At 49.9% G+C, this 20,081-nt stretch overlaps 1 protein-coding gene across 1 annotated transcript in view; it reads right to left on the bottom strand.

Moving 5' to 3' along the window:
• ADAM17 (ADAM metallopeptidase domain 17) overlaps nt 1-20,081 on the bottom strand; it is a 578,388-nt gene that overhangs the window by 143,613 nt on the left and 414,694 nt on the right. Inside the window, exon 13 of the mRNA XM_078647824.1 lies at nt 2,831-2,934. Within this exon, the coding sequence (XP_078503950.1) occupies nt 2,831-2,934 (104 nt within the window). The remainder of the gene's footprint in view (nt 1-2,830; nt 2,935-20,081) is intronic.

Genomic DNA, 20,081 nt, shown 5'->3' with positions numbered 1-20,081 from the left:
AGCTAAGGAGAGGATGTTGATATTGTGAGAGAGGATAATGCTGGCTAGAGGATTCATGTATGTGTTGAAGAGGGTCGGGCTCAGGGAGGATCAATGCAGAAGTCTGCAGATGAGGTCATGGGCGTCCGTGGTGTACTGGGTTCTTCTTGTCAGGAAGCAGCAGATTCATCGAAATGCATGTCCTTGGATTCCGATGTCATGTAGGCGGTGGATTAGGATGGGGTGGGAGACTGAGTCAATGCTGCAAAGTGGTCCTGGAGGATGAGGGCTGCTGTGTCCCTGTCCAGAGTCATGTTAATGTGATCCGTGGCTGCGATGAGTGCAGCTTCAGTGTTACGTTTGGGTCTGAAATCAGACCGAGTGGTGTTGAGGAGTTGAGTGGTGTTGAGGAGTTGAGTAAGGCTATCAGTCTATAGTTGACAAACATTGAAGGGTCTGCAGAGGGTTTCTTCAGCATTGGGAAAAAAGCTGAACGCTTCCATGCATCTGGAAGGGTGGCAGAAGAAATGGAGGCATTCAGAATGGGTGTGAGCATGGTGCTGATGGGTTGCAGTCCTCTGGAGTAGGTGTGGTGGTGGAAAGGGTCCCATGAGGCTCATGAGTAGATGGACTTCATGGTGACTGAGGTTTCGTCTGTAGTGATGAAAGGCCATGTGTTTAATATTGGTTCCTTGGATAAGATCGGGAGGCGTTTGGCGAGGTCTGTCAGGTCTGGGTGCAGGCTGAAGTGGCTGTAAACTGAGGTGACTGTTGTTTAAGAATTGAGAGAGATTATTGCAGAGGTCCTGCGAGGGAGTGGTCAAGTGGGAGGCAACCGATCGTAATGAAATCTTTCTTAATTGCAACAATTTATTTGCTTCTGTTGCTGCTGGCATCGATGCAGTCTGCCAGAGAGGTAAGTTTGATGGACCGGATCAATTGATGGTTGCCTCTGAAGCCGGATGTGAGCGTGCTCCTGTCTTCGGTATTCTGGCTCATTCTCCAATTTCTGCTACTGTAATATGCAGAGGTGTTTCATCAGCATGAGTTCCTTCGTGTACCAACAGGCCTAAGCTCTAGATCTTGCTGTATTGTTTTTGAGGGGGGCCAGGGTCTCTGCTCAGAGAGGATTCAATTGTTGAAATTCTTGATAGGTTGGAGAGGCTGTCACTGTGTTTGGGTCAGTGGGAGTTGAGAGCGGTGTTCCAGTTCTTGTTAGTGATGCCATTTCAGTTTTGGCTGGCTGGTCTAGCGGTGGTGCATGTACGATGGACAGTGACAGCGGTGCTTAACTTGACGAGGGCGCTGTCTGTCCAGGGAAGTGGTGTGGGCTCGTTGACTTACATGTTGCTGAAATGGGTGAAAATAGGGTTCAAGAGGTGCCTGGCGATGTGGGTAGATCCCTTTACTCATTGGGTGAGGCTCAGGATTCCAAAGTCTTCAATGAGTGCTCTTGAGTTGGGGTCGGTGTGGTCTACCAGGTCGATGTTCAAGTCTCTGAGTAGGATGTAATTGCTAGCAGTCAAGTGGTGAGACAAAGCCCTTGATGGTGCGCAGTCCTGGTGGTCTGTAGAAGAGAGTGCCACTTAGGGTGAAGTTGGCTGTGATTTGGAGCTTGAACATCGGGTGATCCATGTTGGAGGATGACATGTCCGTATATGTGGTGCAGCTGATGGTATTCTTGTGGGTGATGGCGATTTTGTCTCCGGACTTGTGAAGTCAGTCTTGCCTGGCAATCCTGTAGCCAGGGGTTGCGGCCGTGGTGACGCAAGGTACAGCCAGGTTTCCGTGATCAAGTAGTGCAGAAGGTCCTAGATCCTAGATCTTGGTGGCTGTTTGGTGAGTGAGCAGGCGTAAAGGAGCATGCATACTTGTGTGTAGTGTGGGTCATTGCCTGATTGTGTGAGTGTCAGAGAGTGGGGTGTTGGTGCAGTGAGTGTTGGGTGTGGGTACATGCCTAAAAATTGGCAGGAAGCACAGGGAGAATGCTCCTCAGTGTTGTGTGGTGCGACAGAAGCGTGTGGAGTAGAGGTTGGATATTGAGAAAGCAGAGGGAGGCAACATGGTAGCAGCAGGAGGGCCAGGGTGTGGATGAGCAAGCACGGGCATGCCTTTAGCACACCACCTACATGCCTCTGCTGAGCGTTCACACTGTGGCTGCCATTAACAAAGATCCTGGGAGGGGAGGGGAGTGATTTACCTTCCTGCTCAGATGATTGGAAATCCTGTTATGTCACTTCCTGTGCAGATGAATGATGAGAAATCCAGTGATGATGCTTCCTTTGCGATGAATGATGAGAATGACTCCTCTTGCTTGGCTCCTTCTATTAAATACAATTTAAGATCCCACCACAGACCTCCCTTCATCCTCAGATCCCTATTTCTTTCACATTCACTGCATTTCTCCCTCCTTTTCTTTGCCTCCTCAATTGAATTGTCCAGACTGTTCTCCGTATTACTCTCCCTACCCACCCCATGGCAACAATTGCTGGCCCTTTGTCACCCACCACTCCTCCTCCTCCTCCTCACCAGTTCTCAGATTTGTTTTTATCCAGCTGCTTTATTTTTGAGTCCTCCTACCAAATAGTTTTAATACCCTTTGTTTAAATGTATATACCTCTACTTCATAGTTTGCATGAGTTTTCCAATTCTATTAATTTATGAGTTTTGTGCAGTTTTTAAAAACATTTTTAGACTCATCTGGACAGGAGACTAGGCCCTTGATGATGTGACTTTTTACAGGCATTCCTTATTTGTGATATTCAGCAAATCGGACTTTTGATAAATTATTTTCACCTAGTTGGTAATTTGTCAGATTCACGAACTACAGAAAAAAAGGACCAGTTCTTACCAGTGCAAAATGATTCTCCTTTGCAAGTAGCATTAATGGCCTCCTGACACTTTTTCTGGGCTGTTTCAAATTGACAACCTTTGCAGCAAGGGCTGTTACGATCACTGTTTGGGGGAAAAAAAGTATAGTAATGAACTAGAAGAAAACAGAAAAGAGAAATATTACATTTGAAAGCAAGAACAAATAACAATAGCATGTTGATTGGCTACCCTTGCATGCAAAAAGAGTAATGTGACTAGAAGCAGTCTAGCACTTTTAGTGCACAACATACAATAGTATATAGGGCCCTCTTCTGAGATCTGTGAGGTGCATATTATGTCAGCAAATTCAGGAATGTACTATTGGAAGTGAATGAACGAGCGCGAGAGAAAAAACACACATCTGTGCATGACCATGTCGTACGCTGGCATTCAGCTCGATGCAACTCCCTGTGCCTGCCTTGGGAGAGTGGGACGCACAGCGAGGTGAGCGCAAGTTGGGGCTATGTAGAGCCAGCAGGCCGTTGTGCTCCCTAATTAGACTTACCTGCAAGCGGCCGGCTGGTGGAACGTCCTAGCTGCCCTCCTTCTGTGAAGAGTCGGGTGCACTAAACAGGCCATAGGTGTTTCCTTGTTCCTGGGGAATTCTGAGTATCAGAATGCCCTGTGCTGGAACATATCTTGCCCAATCCAAAATGGCCACCTGGCCTTATTTACTAACCTGAAATCTACAATTTCAACATGGCAGCACCTTGTTTTTGATGTAATTTACTATTTGCTAAGTATATAAGGGAAGTAGTCATTTCTTCCCTTAGTCATACCGCTTCCTGGTGTTATCATCTCGCTCCTGATTCTGGTCCAGGCGGTATTTTTAGTTAAGGAGTTCTTGTTTTCCTTTGGTACCTTCAAGTCCTTCTTCCTGGACTTCCTGCTACCAGTATTGTGCTGTCATTTCCCCTGGTTTTCCTGCTACTGGAGTCTTGCTGTCATCAGGAGGTTTTTTGCCCTCTGGCTTTTTCCTCCACTTGGGGCTCCTTCCTGAAGGCACTGTCTGCTAGGCACTAGCTAGAATCGCCAGCATTGCGGCTAATAGAAGGGGTCGCCCTTTTCTCTGGCAGGCAAGGATAGTCAGAACTAGGGCCTCCAGTCTACCCGTTGCCGGAATTTTTCATACCAGCATCAGTATCCTGACAGTTTGCGACGTTACAAATCCTGGTCTGACTGCGAAGATATGGAACAAGCATATGCTACCCCCCAGCAGTTAAAATAGATCAAGCCCAGGTCCTTGTTCAGACTGTCCAGCAACGGACAAAGAAACTACATTAACTGCAAGACGAGAATCTGTCTCTTTGGCAAGACCTGGTGGATAAGGCATCTGATGTTCCAACTGTCTCTTCAACAACTCCACATTTTTCAGGAGTTATAAATTTGATGGAATTCTTTCAGTCGAGCTCAATGTTCGCCAGAAACAGCCAAGGTTGATTACCCAATCAGTGCCTTGTCGGTTCAAGTCCTGGCTTGGGTGACCCTCCTCGGAGCCGTAGATGACACATTGTCGAATTACTCCACCTTCCCATCAACCTTTAAACAAATGTTCAAAAGACTACAACTTGAATTCTATGCTGAAGAGGCTCTTTGCAATATACAACAAGAAGGGCAAGACGTTTTGACCAACTTATCCATTTTCGCCAGTTGGCGGCAGAAACTACCTGGGTTGAAAAAAACCTAACTTAGTCTGTTTTGCAGGGGCCTTAAAAATGAGATTAAAGACTAATTGGTCAATTCTGTTTGTGCAGAAAACCTCTGTATGCTGATGGATCAGGCCCTGCATACTGAGCATCGACTGCAGGAACATTGATCCCAAAGACGTAGAGCCCGTTCCTCTTTGGCTGTTGCCAGTACTAGACCTTCAGTACGCTTCCTCTGAAGAGCCTGCTGACCCTTCTAATGTAGAACAAATGGAACTTGGTCTGACCCATGGACCTCTTACTGATTCCGAAAGAGAACACTGGCGTAGGCCAGTGTACCTCTTATGGAGTCCGAAATAAAATACCAGCGTAAACATTGGCTATGTCTGTACTGTGGATCTCCAGAGCATTTGCTTTGAATCTGCCCGGTGCGTCCCCAGAAGTTTTTGGGAAATGCCATGTCATGTCCCTTAATACGGGGGATAAGATAGGAGGACCTGAAACCCTTTATTGGATTGTCTGGGAAATACAAATCCTCACTTTTTCTCCTGCTTGTTTCCATGGTACTTCCACTGGGGGTAGGGAAAGGATTTTGGCCCTCTTAAAAAGTGGTGCAAGTGGAGTGTATTTGAATGAAGGCTGGGCCAAAAAGCCAAAAGTTCTCCGTATCACTAAAGATATATGTAAACAGGTGCACACTGATGGTGGCATACTCCTGGTTTCTGCCACCATTTAGACTGGCTTTTGGAAATCATCACAAAACTATTTCCTTTCATCTCATCTTCTCTTCTAACCACATAGCTATTCTAGAAGTTCCCAGGCGGAGCAGACAAAATCCATATATAAACTGGGAAACCAGTATTATTTCTTTATCCTCCTAATTCTGTCACAAATTCTGTTATTCCACTGATGATTAATGGACCAGTGAAGAGCTTGTCAAACCTCCTTGAACTGACTCAAGTATGATTCATTTCCTTCAGGGAGTGCCCAACCAAAATCAGGAGTTTGCTAATCGTTTGGAGAAACCAAGGGAACTGATTTTGCCACCTAATCAAGAATTTGATTGCGCCATTACCATTGAACCAGGATCCACCGTTCCACTTGGAAGGATCTATTTCCTCTCCGAATCTGAGAAGGAAACGCTAAGGTTATATCTGGAGGCGAACTTGCGGAAAAGCCTTATTCATCCTCTGCTGGTGCTTCCAAGTTTTTTGCTCCTCAAAAGGTGAATAAATTAAGACCTTGCGACGACTAAAGAGGATTAAATAAGATCACAGGATTCAAGGATATTTTTGAGTACATCAGAGATTCTAAGGTCTTCACCGATTTAGACTTCCATGGAGCTTTCCACCTGTAACGCATCAAAGAAAGAGACAAGTGGAAAACAGCCTTTAGAAATTCTATCAGTCATGTTGAATACCATGTCATGCCCTTAGGTTTGATCAATGCTCCAGCAGTCTTCCAAAGTTTCATGGGCCATACATTTGCTGACAACCTTAATCAATTTTTGTTAGTTTGTCTCGATGACATCCCAGAGACCCACCCTTTCAACATCATCAGCACTTCAGACAGGTATTACTTCGTCTCAGTCAGAATCAGCTGTTTTGTAAGCTGCAGGAGTGTGAAATTGACCAACCCAAAGTAGAGTGCTTAGGCTAATCGGTCAACAGTACTGGATTCTCTGTGGATAAGTGCAAGATTTATGCCATTCTGGATTTGCCAACTCCATCTAATGTGAAAGAAACCCAATGTTTCCTTGGTTTTGCAAATAGCTGAAGGCGGTCTATTGAAAAATATGCCCAGTTAACTAGCTGAATTACCTGAATGATAAAGAAAGACATACCCCATCACGGTTTCCAATAGGATGATCAAGGTGAAGAGGCCTTTATAGATTTAATGAAGGCCTTTATGCAAGCATCAATCTTGCGTCAGCCGGTAAATTTTGTTGTGGGAACAGATGCCTCAGATCGGGCCATTGGAGCTGTGTTTCTACAACATCAGGATGATGATGGTCTTGAACACCTTATCTTTTATCTGTCCCATATCTTATCTGATTCAGAAAGAAATTACTTTGTTCTAGAAAGAGAACTCCTGGCCATGAAAAAAGCCTGTGCTGAGTGGAGACATTTCTCAATGGGATCCCAAGAACCTTTTGAAATCCGAACAGATCATTGTAATCTGCAGTGCCTCAGAAATTTGCAGTGTAGAAACAGTAGTCAGGCCTGTTGGGCTTACATTTTTAATCAGTATGACTTCTGTATTATTTATATTTCTGGCAATAAAAATACTTATTTTACAACAATGCTGTTCATACATCAACTAATTCCTACTCATTATTCTGTCTTTATGCTCTTTACCCTAAAATCTTTACTTCACCCCTTACTGGTCCAGTACTGGTCGCTGCAGCTGCTGGTTTCCTTCAGAAACTGTAGTCCATCAGATGCAAGATCTTTTTTAACCAGGTAGATTCGAAGACAAGGGTGACATCTTTTGCTGAGCTCTATCACACTGGACCGCCTGCTTATAAGATCGGAGACAAGGGGTGGCTTTCCCCTAAACTTTTGCCCGCTTATCTTGTAGTGTAGTTCCTATCATCCCAATAGGCTCTGCGCATTGGAATAATATCTTCAATAGTATAGACGTAGGACAGAGGTTAACTAGGTCTTCTACTGTCGATATTAGACTTAAAGTTTAGTGTTTGCCAGCTAGCTCAGAGTTCACTAGAAACTTTCTCGAATAGACAAGGAGGAGTTTAACTTCCCTGGATAGACAAGAAGGGATTTAGTTTCTGACAACCATAGAACATGACAACTTTGCTCTCCCCTAATCAAGAGTGTATCTCTAGAGTCGTGTGAAAACAAAAGACAACTTATTTTACTCAGTCAGTTCAGTGCATTCTTAGTTTCACCAGATTGTAGAGAAAAGGAAGAGACGGGCGTGTTCAATAAAAAGATGTTATTTATTGATCAGTCTCTTTTCTCATACAAGAGAAATGAATCGCTATTATTGCAATACTTAGAGTTAAGTAAAGTGCATACAGTAATAACAGAATTATAAAATAATACTGTAAAAGCATTGATATGGTTTCTTAGCCATATGATACTTAAAATGGATAAAATAGATACATACATATATACATTGACTAATCGTACTCAACTGGTGCTTCTAACTACGCCTACCCCAATGTACCTGACCTAAGCCTAATACGTGGCGGGAGTAGATAAGTAGCAGTTTAAGTTAAGTTTGTTTTGCCAAGGGTCTGCTTCAAGAATTCTCTACAAAGGATGATTCAGTTCAGGGGGCGTGGTTTCGGCGCCGACCGGGATGGCAGCGTGAGCGAGTTGCTCCGCGCCGAGTCCCGTCCTTTCTCCTGATTTACCTTGCCCCATGCCACCTGGCAGCCACAAATGAGGCCTTGGCGGGTCGCTGACCTGGTGGGGACCATCTAATCCCCGTCGGGACCCTGGAAGCTGCGTGGACCGGACCTGGAGATCGGCCCGGCTGGCAGCACAAAGGAATCAAGATGGCGGCGCCGTCGGAGTGAAGCTCCGGAACCTGTGTGAGGAGCGGTGCGGGGCCGTCTGGAGGCGCCTGGGGGTCCGTCGCGAGGCGGAGAACCGAGGGAAGGACAGCGGGTGCGGACCCGGTACGGCGGCGGAGAGCAGAGCGGAGGACTGACGGTGGCGGCGCCCCCTCCCCCACCGGCTCCTCCGGCCGACTGGAGCGCAGGGGCTAGGCTCAAGCAATGCGGCCGGAGATCCCACGGATGAGAAGGGCCGCCCGGCTGCTGTGAGTGCTGCAGTGGGGGCCGCCGCAATACTGCAGTGAGCGGAGACTCATCAGGGCGCTGGTGGAGCAGCGGAGCACGGCGCTTGCACGCCCCGGAGGGTGAGCGGGCTGAGTGGCGGCTGGAGGGTCGATCGCCAGGGGGGCCCTGCTAGGTGACCAGCGTGGGAGCACGGGCTTGGAACTGTGGGGTGCACTGTGACCGGGGTGGCCGGCGCACTCCGGCCCACATAGGGGCGTTTCAGGGCACTGCCAGGGGGGCTGCATCTGGGCCTGGCGTGCTGGAAGTGATTGCTGGTAGCCCCTCTGGAGTTGGGCGAAAGCACCATGGAGAGACTGCCGTTTCTGCCAGGCACATTGCCGATGGAATGACCTGCTTGCTGGAGGAGGCGGCTGCCGGTCCCTGCCTGGCACCTGGATTCGGGCGCCTCCCGCGGCCCTGGCTTGATCCTCTCTGCACCAGGGGCCGTGTGTTGCCCGCTTGCTACTGGCTGAGACAGCGGGGTACCGTGGGGCCCAACCGCACACGGCGGAGAATCTTGGTCGCCCTGGCTGCAACGCACAGTGTCTGAAACTACTAGGAGCAGAGGGCTTGCTCAGCCCGGGACAACGGACTCACGGCTGCTCGCCTGATCGGTGGGGCTTACGCCTTCTGGGCCAGAGGTTGGCGACGGGGCGAGGGCGTGGGACAGCTGGCTCCACATAACCACGCTAGCCCGGGGACAAGTGATCTGCGCCCACTTGGCTGGCTCGTCGTTGGTGCTGGGCGGGCCCGGGATTGGTACGTTCGGTGGGTCTATCGTCACCGGCCGCCTTTGGAGGGGGCTGCACGAGAGGCAGGCGTCCCGCGCTCGAGATGGCCGCGCAGGGGACTGGAGCCGCCGCGACACAGGCGCACAGGGAAGGGAGGTCGGAGGAAGCTGAGGACGGTTTCACGACGGAGCCCTCGTCGCAAGAGCAAAGGTTGAATCTCCGCCTCGATGCGATATTGGCCGCGATTACTGCCACGAAGGACGAACTGCACCAGGACATAGCGCAGGTGGCGACGGGGCTTGGCCTGTTGAGAGTGGACCACGCTAAGCTCTCTGATAAAGTGAAATCCAACGAACAATTGCTCCAGGAGCTGAAACCGGCCGTGGTCACCGCGGAGCATAAACTCGAGGACGTGGTTCGTCGCCTGGCACTCCTGGAGCGTAGGGCAGAGGATGCGGAAGGACGCAACCGCCGGAACAATGTGCGGGTGGTGGGGCTCCCGGAGAAAATCGAGAAGGGTGACGCAGTGGCCTACATGGAGGACTGGTTTCGGACGGTGGTGGCACCGGAGGGTCTGTCACCCTTCTTCTCGCTGGAACGAGCGCACAGGGTGCCCGCCCAACCGCCCCTGGAGGGCAGACCGCCCCGACCGATGGTGGTCAAACTGCTGCACTACAAAGACCGGGATCTGCTGATCCAAAAGGCGAGATCCCAAGGGCCCTTCCAGGTGGAAAACAGCAAGGTGACGATCTTTCCGGACTACACGCAGGAAGTGCAGCGGGGCAGGGCTTCCTTTCTGTCGGTGAAGAAAGAGCTGAGGGAGGAAGGGATTCAATACTCCCTGCTTTTTCCAGCCAAGCTGCGGATTGTCGTGGATGACAGAACCCTCTTTTTCCAGACACCGGATGAAGCATGGTCCTGGCTGGAACTGTATCGTGCGGGGACGGATCGTGCGCACAGGCCCGCCAGGGATCGTGCGCAGCCGGTCAGGGTCAGGAAGTCGCAGCGCATCCGCTCCCGGAATAGGTGCCAACGGGCCGAGCGAGAGGCGCAAATGCTGGCCGATAGACTGAGTGCATTGGAGGCCACGGCGAACATCACGGGCTCGCAACGAGAAGACACTTCCAGAGGTTCGGCTTCGGAAAGGGAAGGGGAGCAGACCGGTGATGAAGACTCGGAGGTGGGGGGAGCGCAGGGGCCGGAGGTCACCCCACAAACTTCAGATGGTATATTTAATGGGTGAAGCTTGTGGCCGCTGTACTGCTTGTAAGGCCTGGACGCTCCTGACTCCTAATGGACTGCCAGGTATGGGGCTGCATTAGCAGAATGGGGCTGTGGGCGCGGGGTGGTCGCTCTGTCGTCCTGGTTTGGGGCTCCATAGTCCTCATCAGACCCTTAAGGTCTTCTGTGGTGTCGACTACAGACTAGTGTGATGTGTTGGGTGTTTGCGGTTTGGAACGGGGCTGAAGCTGGGTTACTAGGCCCTGTCCTGGGGAGGGGGTGGATGGGAGTTAAGGGGTGTGTTTTGAAGGGGTTGTACAATTGCTGCGATGCGGGTCACATTTATTGGCGTGTGCCACTGTTGGGGGTGATGCTCTATGGGGACGTTACCTAACTTGAAATGTGTCACATGGAATGTCCGGGGTATTCGAACTATGGTTAAGCGCCACAAGGTACATGCCTACTTGGTGAGGCGGGGCATTCAGATAGCGATGCTTCAGGAGACTCACTTGACTCAGCAGGAATGTGGGGCGCTACAGAGGAGGTGGCGGGGTCAGGTGTTTGGCACGACCTACTCAGCATTTGCCAGAGGGGTGTTAATATGGATCAGAGCGGGCACGCCATTCCAAGTCACGAGCCAGAAAATAGATCCGGAGGGCCGTTATGTGGTGGTGGAGGGACGGCTGTGTGGTAGGGAGGTGGTGCTGTGTAACATTTATGCCCCCAACGCTGACCAAGCGCACTTCTTTGAGGGTTTGTCGCGCTCACTGGCGTATTATTTGGCGGGCCCTATATTGCTGGCGGGGGATTTTAACTCCATTTCAGATGTGCTGTTGGACAGGTCACACCCGCCTTTGGTGGACTCCCCGGTGCGCAGACTCGCGACCCATAGGCGGGATTGGCAGGAGAGGTGGGGCTTGGTGGATGTATGGAGGGCGCAGCACCCCGAAACCCGTGATTATTCCTACTTCTCAGCACTGCATGATCTGCATGTTAGACTGGATTCGGTGCTGTGTTGCGAGTCTCTGGCGAATGTGGTGATTCACTCTGAGTATTTGTCTAGGACCATTTCGGATCATAACCCACTGCTGATTTCTGTGCAATGGCAGCGGGCGAGATCGGCGGTCCCTACGTGGAGACTTCGTCCGGAGACGCTGGATGACCCGGCGTTCTGTGACACGGTCCATCAAGGCATAGACGACTACTTCGCGGTCAATGCTGGGTCAACAGCGACTAGAGCGAATGAATGGGATGCGATGAAAGTGGTGGTGAGGGGGATATGTATGGGACGGTTTCTGACTGTGAGAGGGACTGTGCTGAATGACCTCGCGAAGGCGGAGGAAGTGCTGAGAGGGGTGGAACAGCAGCGACCCGAGAAGCCGGAGCTGCAAGAAAGCTTGTTGCGTGCTAAGGAGGCGGTGGCGACAGACGGAGAGATTGCGGTGCTATGATTATAAGTTGTATGCGGTGAAAGTGCATGAGGAGCGAGACAAGGTGGGCACGCTCCTTGCGAAGTTGGCTGATCCGAACCCTAGAGGATGTCCGGTTATGAGTGTGCGACGGGAAGACGGGGAGGTGGTTTATTCGCAGTCAGCGGTCCTGGGGCGCTTTCAGTCCTACTACACGGGTCTGTACGCCAGCCACCTCGAAGTGGGGGCCATGGACATTGGTAATTACTTAGATCAGGTCCCTTTGCCGGTATTGGATGAGGAGGTAGCCCGGGATCTGGGGGGCCCCGTCACCCTAGCGGAAATCAGAGGGGCGATTAGTCATATGGCGCGGAACAAAACCCCTGGGGTGGATGGATTGCCGATCGAGTTCTACGTCAAGTTCATGGAAGTGTTGGCGCCCAGACTGCAGGTTGTGTATGCGGAGGCGCGACAATTAGGGCGGTTGCCTGACTCTATGACGGAGGCGCTGGTTGTGCCCCTGCTGAAGCCGGGCAGAGATGCTTTGGATGTCTCTTCTTTTCGTCCGTTGTCTATGTTGACTGTAGATTACAAGATTTTGAGCCGCATCCTAGCCACCAGGCTCCTCCCACTAATGGCCTCTTTAGTGCATAGGGATCAAGCGGGATTCATCCCCTCAAGGAGCACTTCGATGAATATCCGTCGGCTGATTGGGGTCATTGATAGTGCTGCCGCAGCGGAACCAGGCCCAGTAGTGCTGACGGTTGATATTGAAAAGGCGTTTGATAGCTTAGAATGGGATTTTCTAGATGGCGTGCTGTTGAAGTTCGGGGTTGGGGAGGGGTTCCGGGGCTGGACGAGAGTGCTCTATTCTTCGGCTAAGGCGCGGGTGCGGCTGGGGACCTTGGTCTCCTCGGTTTATCCGGTCTGTAGGGGCACGAGGCAAGGCTGTTCGCTATCCCCTCTGCTCTTTGCCCTCGCAATGGAACCGCTAGCGGCGCAGGCGAGAACAGGAGTTGTTTTCGACGGGATTGCACAGGGACCTGACTCGCATTACATCTCGTTGTATGCCGACGACTTATTACTGTACCTGGCGGATTCTGGAAGGGCTCTAGAAGGCGCGGTGGACATGTTGGGCAGGTTCGGGAGGCTTTCAGGCCTCAGAGTGAACTGGACTAAGACCTGTGTGTTTCCGTTGCGGAAGACCACGCTCTGCCCGCAGCTCACGAGGCCGGTAGTGTGGGAACCCTCTTGTTTTGTTTACTTGGGAGTGCGCATCTACCATGCGGCGGCGGACCTCCTTGAGGGGAATGTGGGGCGCTGTATTCGAGCACTGAGAGGCAGTGTGGACTTCTGGGCATCTCTCCCGCTGTCTGTACTAGGCCGTGTGGCACTGTTGAAAATGGTGGCACTCCCGAGGCTCCTGTATTATTTTAGAACGTTGCCGGTGTGGATCCCGCAGGGTATTTTTCGAGAGCTGAGGACGTTGGTGACTGGCTTTCTCTGGGGCCACGGTCGCCGACGGGTGGCATTAGCCACCTTGATGCGACCCAAGTGTGAAGGAGGGATGGCTGTCCCCGACTATGAGCTATACTATCTGGCAGCGCAGCTCCAGGTCCTGACGCAGGACGTGGCCAGGGAATTCAGAGGACCAGAGGATGGCCGGGGGAACGGCGTTCAGAGGCATGTCTTGTCATCGATCGTGATGCAACAGAGACTGGCTAGTAGGGACCTCACGATGGAGGAGAGGACGCTTAGATTGTGTTGGAACAGGAACCTGAAGAGGGCTGGGAAGCGCCGGCCGTATGCAACGGAGATTCCGCTGGGAATGCTCACTGCCTTACCGCACGGAGGTGATTGGTCCCAATTGTTAGAGTGGGAGGACCTAGGTTTGCAGATGGTAGGAGACCTCTATGTGGACGGGACGCTGGCCCCGTTCCAGACCTTACAAGATCAATTCGGCCTGCCAAGTGGTTCCTTCCTGTTGCATGCGGCGGTTGTTGCGGCCGTACAGAGGCACTGGGGGGGCGGACTGGCTGAACCGGAGGTGACGATGGTGTGCCAATATGTGGTGATGGCAGCGGGCACCGTCAAGGCGGTGACCTGCCTCCACAATAGGATGTTGAATGAAGGTCTGGCCCCGTTGGTTGAGTTGAAGTCGCGTTGGGAGGCCAGCGTCGGTAAACAGATCCCGGACTCCATTTGGGGTCAGGTGCTACATAGGACCTGGAAAGGGACGAGAAATGCGAGATTCCAACAGGTGCATTTTTTCGTGCTTCATAGGGCGTATTTGACCCCGGAGAGGTTGCGCCGACACTTCCAGGTGCTTGATGCCATGTGCCCACGTTGTCTAGAACCTGAGGTGGATCTTGACCACATGCTGTGGGGCTGTCCGAAATTGGGGAACTATTGGTCTGAGGTAGGGGACCTCTTGAATGCTGTCACGGATCGGGAGGTAGACTTTGACATGGCCGCTTGCCTGCTTCTTTGGTTCCCGCACACCAAAAAGACCAAGGTGACAAGCAAATTCATTGGGTTGGGATTGATACTGGCACAGCGTGAAATCACTTGGCACTGGAAGTCCAAAGAGGGGCCGTCTGTACGGAGGTGGAGGAATGAACTGATGAAGTGGTCGGGTTGTGAGAGTGTGTCACGAATGCGCCAGGCGACTAGAACTGGTAACGAAAAGAGTTTGGACCTGGCAAGGTCCTGGGAGCTGGTGGTGCAAGCATTAAAGGACTACCTAACTGAAGGCGAAGAAGCTGATCAGGTATAGGGAGGGATTCCGTGTGACTACTTGCTTGTCGAATCTTCCTGATAGTTGTCACATTAGAGCTAGGAAAGGATGGTGGAACCCGCATTAGCAGCAGTTGCAGGGGAGGGTACTGGGAGGGAGTCGTGGGAGGGGGTGGTTTGCCGGCTAGCGGCAACCTCCCGGAACCGGATGGCCCAGGGAGGTAATTGTGATGTTTCAGTGTCGTGACATTGGAGTGGCCAAGGACTAGTTGGAGAGGGTGGGTTGGTTGTTTTGGGATAAAAGCAGAAACGAGGTGCTGCATTTGACCTGTGCCCCGGATGGAGCACGCACCGAGATACCCCCAGTGTACTAAGCCATTGAAGCGCCGCCCAGCCTCCGGGATGTGGGCTGATCGGCTGTGTATTGTGTTACTGTCGCACTGTATGCTGGGTACCATTGGGATCTAGGTTGGCTTGTTGGATATGTTTATTCCTGATTCTGCAATAAAAACATATTTAAAAAAAAAAAAAAAAAAAGGATGATTCAGTTCAGTACCTGGGATTTAGAAGGCTGGAGGGCTGGTATCTCTATCTCAGGTCTTGATATTCCAGCTGCCTGCGAGGGCTGCTTGGAAGCGCCGGAGCTGGATTTCTCGGCAGGAGAAAAGGCAGCGTCTCTCTCTCAGCACGTCAGAAAGGAGGGGCAGCGTCTGTGGGCTTCGCTGTCAGCTGGGCTCCTCGGCAAGTCTCGCTGCTCCAATCTTGTCACCACCTCGTGTGTTTGCTTAAGGCAATGTCGGTATTATTTATACCTGAAAGGTGCCGGGATTGACGTAAGGATGGACATAAATACGTCAATAAGGATGTCATACGAACTTGATCGTTCGCACATTCTTTACTGAAGTTCTCGGCTAAATCAAAACAATGGCTGTGGGGATTTCCCAGATCGTGGTAGGTTTGATTTGTTTTGAGAACACCGTATGCCTATTAGGGGGCTGGAGGAATAGTGCTTGCCTAATGATGGCATGCGCTATGACCTAATCAGATAACGGATTTCTGTGCAGTTGAATGGCTGCTAGTTAATTATTAACCAGACAAGGGTCAGAAACAGGGGGATCGATACAGTACCCATAATAAATACATCACAATCTTTCTCACAACAGATTCGAACCATGGTTATATGATCCTTTCAAAATTGTTTGGATCATTAACCCGTGGCCTTTCGGGTGCAATTGGCCCTACATTGGAAGATTCATTCCGTATTCCCTTCTTCCTAATTAAAGCCTTACTGGGCAGATACCTTTCAGCGACTCTTTTCCCGACCTCCGGCCATTCTGGTCTATAAGGTTCCTGAATTTGAGGTTAAGGAGATTTGTTGTTCCTGCATTTTAAGAAAGAAATTGCAATTTCTGATTCATTGGAAGGGATACCCTCCTAGTGAACGATCCTGGGAGGATGCTTCCTCTGTTTATAACCCTGTTTTGCTCCGGTGCCTTTCTTGCCACTTCCTGAATAAGCTTGGAGCTTCAGGAGGGGGGCATATCTCTCAGAGTCATCAACACAATCACAACTGCCTCTCAGCCCTCCGCCTCTTGTGCTTTAGTGACACCCCTTCGGCATCTCTTTATGGCGCATTTACTCTTATGTATCGAGTTCATGTGCAACTGCGCCCTACCCAGCTCCGCCTAATATGTTTCCAACCAGTCCCAGACCTCCATGGCCTCTGTGAAGAAAGCAGTTTTACTATACAGCATTGTTTTCAGTTTAGTCACTTATAAGAGCATATACTGATGCCATGTTTTCAAGAACTCATTTCACTACTGTGAAAGTCACTATTTGTCTCTGGATGGCAAGGGAATAACCTGAGAAGATGGCTACCTCTGGTTCCCAATCTTTTAGTTTTCAGCCGACCTTGTTTTCTGCAGAATGATCTCTTGGTTTTGTAGTGTTGTAGTCGGGCCATCACTGGTCGAGGGGGAGCCCCTGAAGGAAGGCCTTCTTGCAGGCACCTGGTGAGCCCTGTCCAAAGTGAAAAACTGGGGGAGCGCCTCTGAGCCACCATCTTATTTAGCCAGTGCTTTAAGTAGGCCACCACCTCTGTCCCCTCTTTGCCTTCAGGCAATCCTATCAAGCAGATGTTGCTACTGTGGTTCTGTCCTTCTGCATCTTCCAATCTGCTTTCCAGAGTGAGCAGTTGGCTGGTAATTTCTGTCATCCACATTTCAAGCCCTTCAAATCGAGGATTAAGGTCAGCCAAGTTCGATTCATTCAAACACACTTTTTCACCCAAGTTCTTTTGGCCCTGGTGCATGTGGCCCAGATCCACTACACCAGGGGTGATCTTCACCTCCAGGGCTTCCATTGAGGTTGATATTTGTTCCACAATGGTGTCAAGTTTAGCAGATTCCCCATGGACGTGTAGCAATCTTGATCCTGTTCCTGTGGATCTCCCAGTTCGCCCTCGCAGGTTTGGAGTTTGGCCTGGAAATACACGCTTCCATGAGTGTCCACAACCACCTCTCCACGTTGCACGGCACTCATTATACAGGGAGGCAGGTGACTCATAGGTTGGTGTATTCCTGAGTTCCAATCAGAGGCAGGTGTTTCGTGGCAGCGGCTAAATGCAGGCTGATTGGCTTGAGAGGTGGAGGATGGACTGGCCTAAACTTCTCATTGGCAGCTGCCTGAATGCAGGTGCCACTCCATCAGTCACATTTCCATCCTTCTAAATCACCCCTGATATGGTTGCGGGACCCTGTAAGGTTCTTCATCACGGTCCAGGACCCAGCAGTGGCTTTCACTCACAAGGCACCCTCACTGTGGGCACAGCTATGTAGGGAGTAGCATGTTCAGGTTGTATTTAAGTAAGCGCGTTCCTCAGTCTCACCCCAGTATGCAGCTTGGGCCTCTGAGCGTTCTGCCCCGATCCGTCGCTAGCCTTCTCTATTGTGGAACCAGCACCTTCTGCTTACCTTCAATCCATGAGGCCAGTCTAGGCCTTTCTCAGGGAGCTGCAGCTGTGCCACTTCCTCTTCCTCTATGAGTGCTGCTCTGTCCCTTCCACTCACAGGGCTGTGGAAACTGGGGAATGACAGCAATATGCGTGCGTACTGCCCCACAAAGGATCCTCCTGGGTTTCAACAAGGAAGGAAAGCCATGAGGGTCCCCAACAGCTTGATGAAGCGGCAGCTGCATTCCTCCTATTTCTGTGGGGCTGCCATCTTGCCCATGCCACACGCTACTTTAGCTCCTCACTGGGACTGCTCTCTCCGCCAATGCTTCTGGATCAGAGTCCTGAGGTGTGCTTTCCAAATCCTTCTGCACCTCCAGGCTCCCTGTAGAACCTGGTTTTAGGGCTTCATAGTGTCCGAGTTAATCAAGGAATCAGCCAGCTTAGTTGGAGTGTGAGGACCTGTGCCCATCTACATGCACATCAGACCACACCACCTCTACACTCATCATTGCTATTTTTCTTGGTATTTATGTGACAGGATGAATTAGTGTAAATGCTTTGCCCTAGGAGAGTCAGAAAACCGGTAATATTAGTAGTGATTATTTCACACAGCAAATTTGGGCTACAATAACCCAGAACTGGCTTAATTCCAATAAAGCCCACAACTAGAACTGACAAAAAGAGATTACTTTTCCCAGCCCTATGCTCAGGGTAAGGAGTTGGTACTAAGAACAAACGAGGGTTAAAATGTGATGATGGAAAAAGAAAATTGCACCAGAAAGGTGGGAAGCAAAAAAAAAAAAAAGGTATAGATTAAAATACAAAATATTGCAAAACACAATATTTCAGAAATGTTGTGACACTCATAATTATAGAGAATAAACTCTTGAACATGTTTGGTCTCTAACCTTTTCTGTACTGAGAGCTACTTGATCAATGAAATGCATTGACAGCTGCTAATATCATTAGTAACTGTGTCATTTCCGTTTTTTTATGTGTATAATAATTCAACCAAGCACAAGTTTTCTAATTATATAAGCTGGGATGGACACAGGTGAGCTACTCAGAGGTAGCTGGAGAGCTACAGTAGCTCACGAGCTACTGGATGGAAACTCTTGTCAGAAATGTGTTCAGGAAAGCAGAAGGGTCTCAAGTACATATGGGGGGGAGAGCACAACAGCAGTTTGAATTAGCCTGCCCGGCAAGGTACACTGTTATAGTTAACAGTTGGTCCTAGACGTAAATTCACCATACAACACAATTCCTATAGTGCTCAAGTAATTCTTTACACAGTCCGCTTTAGATTGAATCACTACGGTTGTTAGAAAAACACGACATGATAGATATATTAGCCCAAGACATCAATTGATACATACGGAAACACTGAAACATAAAAGTTTAAATCGAGTCCAGCCGGACTCTCTTATTTAATATACATTTTGAAAAAGATTGGCAAATTTATAAAATTATTTACAAAACCAAGGGGCTCTAATATCAGTAAAGTGCACAGAGAAGAGTGAAAGTAAGTGCTCAAGTGATTGATCAAAGAGATCAGTGAAACAAAGTGAAAATGATTTATATACAAGAATGAGCCTGCCCTGACTATAGAAGCTCGCAGAAAATGTAACTCTTTTTCACTGGCTCGTGGTTTTAAAGTCCTCCGTATTCCTTGATTTGCACTGCTAGCAAGGGGATTAGGAGGGGGGAGAGGGGCAGGAGATAACAGGTGCAGGCTACAAAGGAGAATGTCGACGTTTCGACCCACAAAGAGAACGGGTGAATGAATTCCTCAGAACAGGGTCTTCATCAGGACGGGATGAGGAAAGGGCAAAGGGTAACTCAATGTGCACGTAGGTTAAAAGGACCCCAATGTCAGTGGGCACCTGTAACAACAAACGGAAATATGGGCTAATTATCTCTAAAACATGTCAAAGAAGGAATTCATAAAGAGGGGGGCATAAATCTGCACTCACCCTTATGTGGTACGCCACCACACGTGCGACGTTTGTCCGCACCAAAACTTAAAGCCGGGTTGGCACTGAAAAGAGGAAAAACAGTAGCCATTAGTGCTACTTCCTGTTCCTGACAGCAGTTGCATTGATAGCTTTACACATGCTGTAGGGCTCTCCCCATGGTTTAGAAAGTAGGGTATTATGTCACCCAATTGGAAAGCTTCAATATTGAAAGGATATTATCAATTGTCAAAGCAGAAAAGTCGTCTGCCAAGGGTGCATTGCAACCAAGCAACCAGCGCGCATACGTCATACTTATTATCGGTGTAGCGCGAACGTGGTTACTAGGAGACCCACGGCGCCTCTGTTTAATCTTTCAGGCAATTTAAAGTATGTTAAATTGCCTGAAAGATTGACAGTGTGCAGGGAGATATGATATTGCAGAGACACTGAGGATAGAGGGTGTTCACTTTAAAACAGAGGTGCCGTGGGTCTCCTAGTAACCACGTTCGCGCTCCGCCGATAATAAGTATGACGTATGCGCGCTGGTTGCTTAGCGACTGGTGCGCTACGGCGGGCGCGTTGCTTCCGCGTTTTCACTGAGAGACAGAGTGAAGCTATCGGCAGCACATAGAGAAGATTGACTCCTCCGTGCTTTCGGCAACTTAATTGAGGTATGAGCTCCACCAGGAGCAGCCCGCGTTTGTGTGGTTTTAAACCTGTCTGTCCCCATGGAGTCGTACTCCGTTTCTAATGGAGGCGCTTTCGCTCTCTT

This window comes from Lissotriton helveticus, chromosome 6 (genome assembly GCF_964261635.1).
Source record: "Lissotriton helveticus chromosome 6, aLisHel1.1, whole genome shotgun sequence".
Lineage (NCBI taxonomy): Eukaryota > Metazoa > Chordata > Amphibia > Caudata > Salamandridae > Lissotriton > Lissotriton helveticus.
This window is presented reverse-complemented; position numbering and strand designations above follow the sequence as displayed.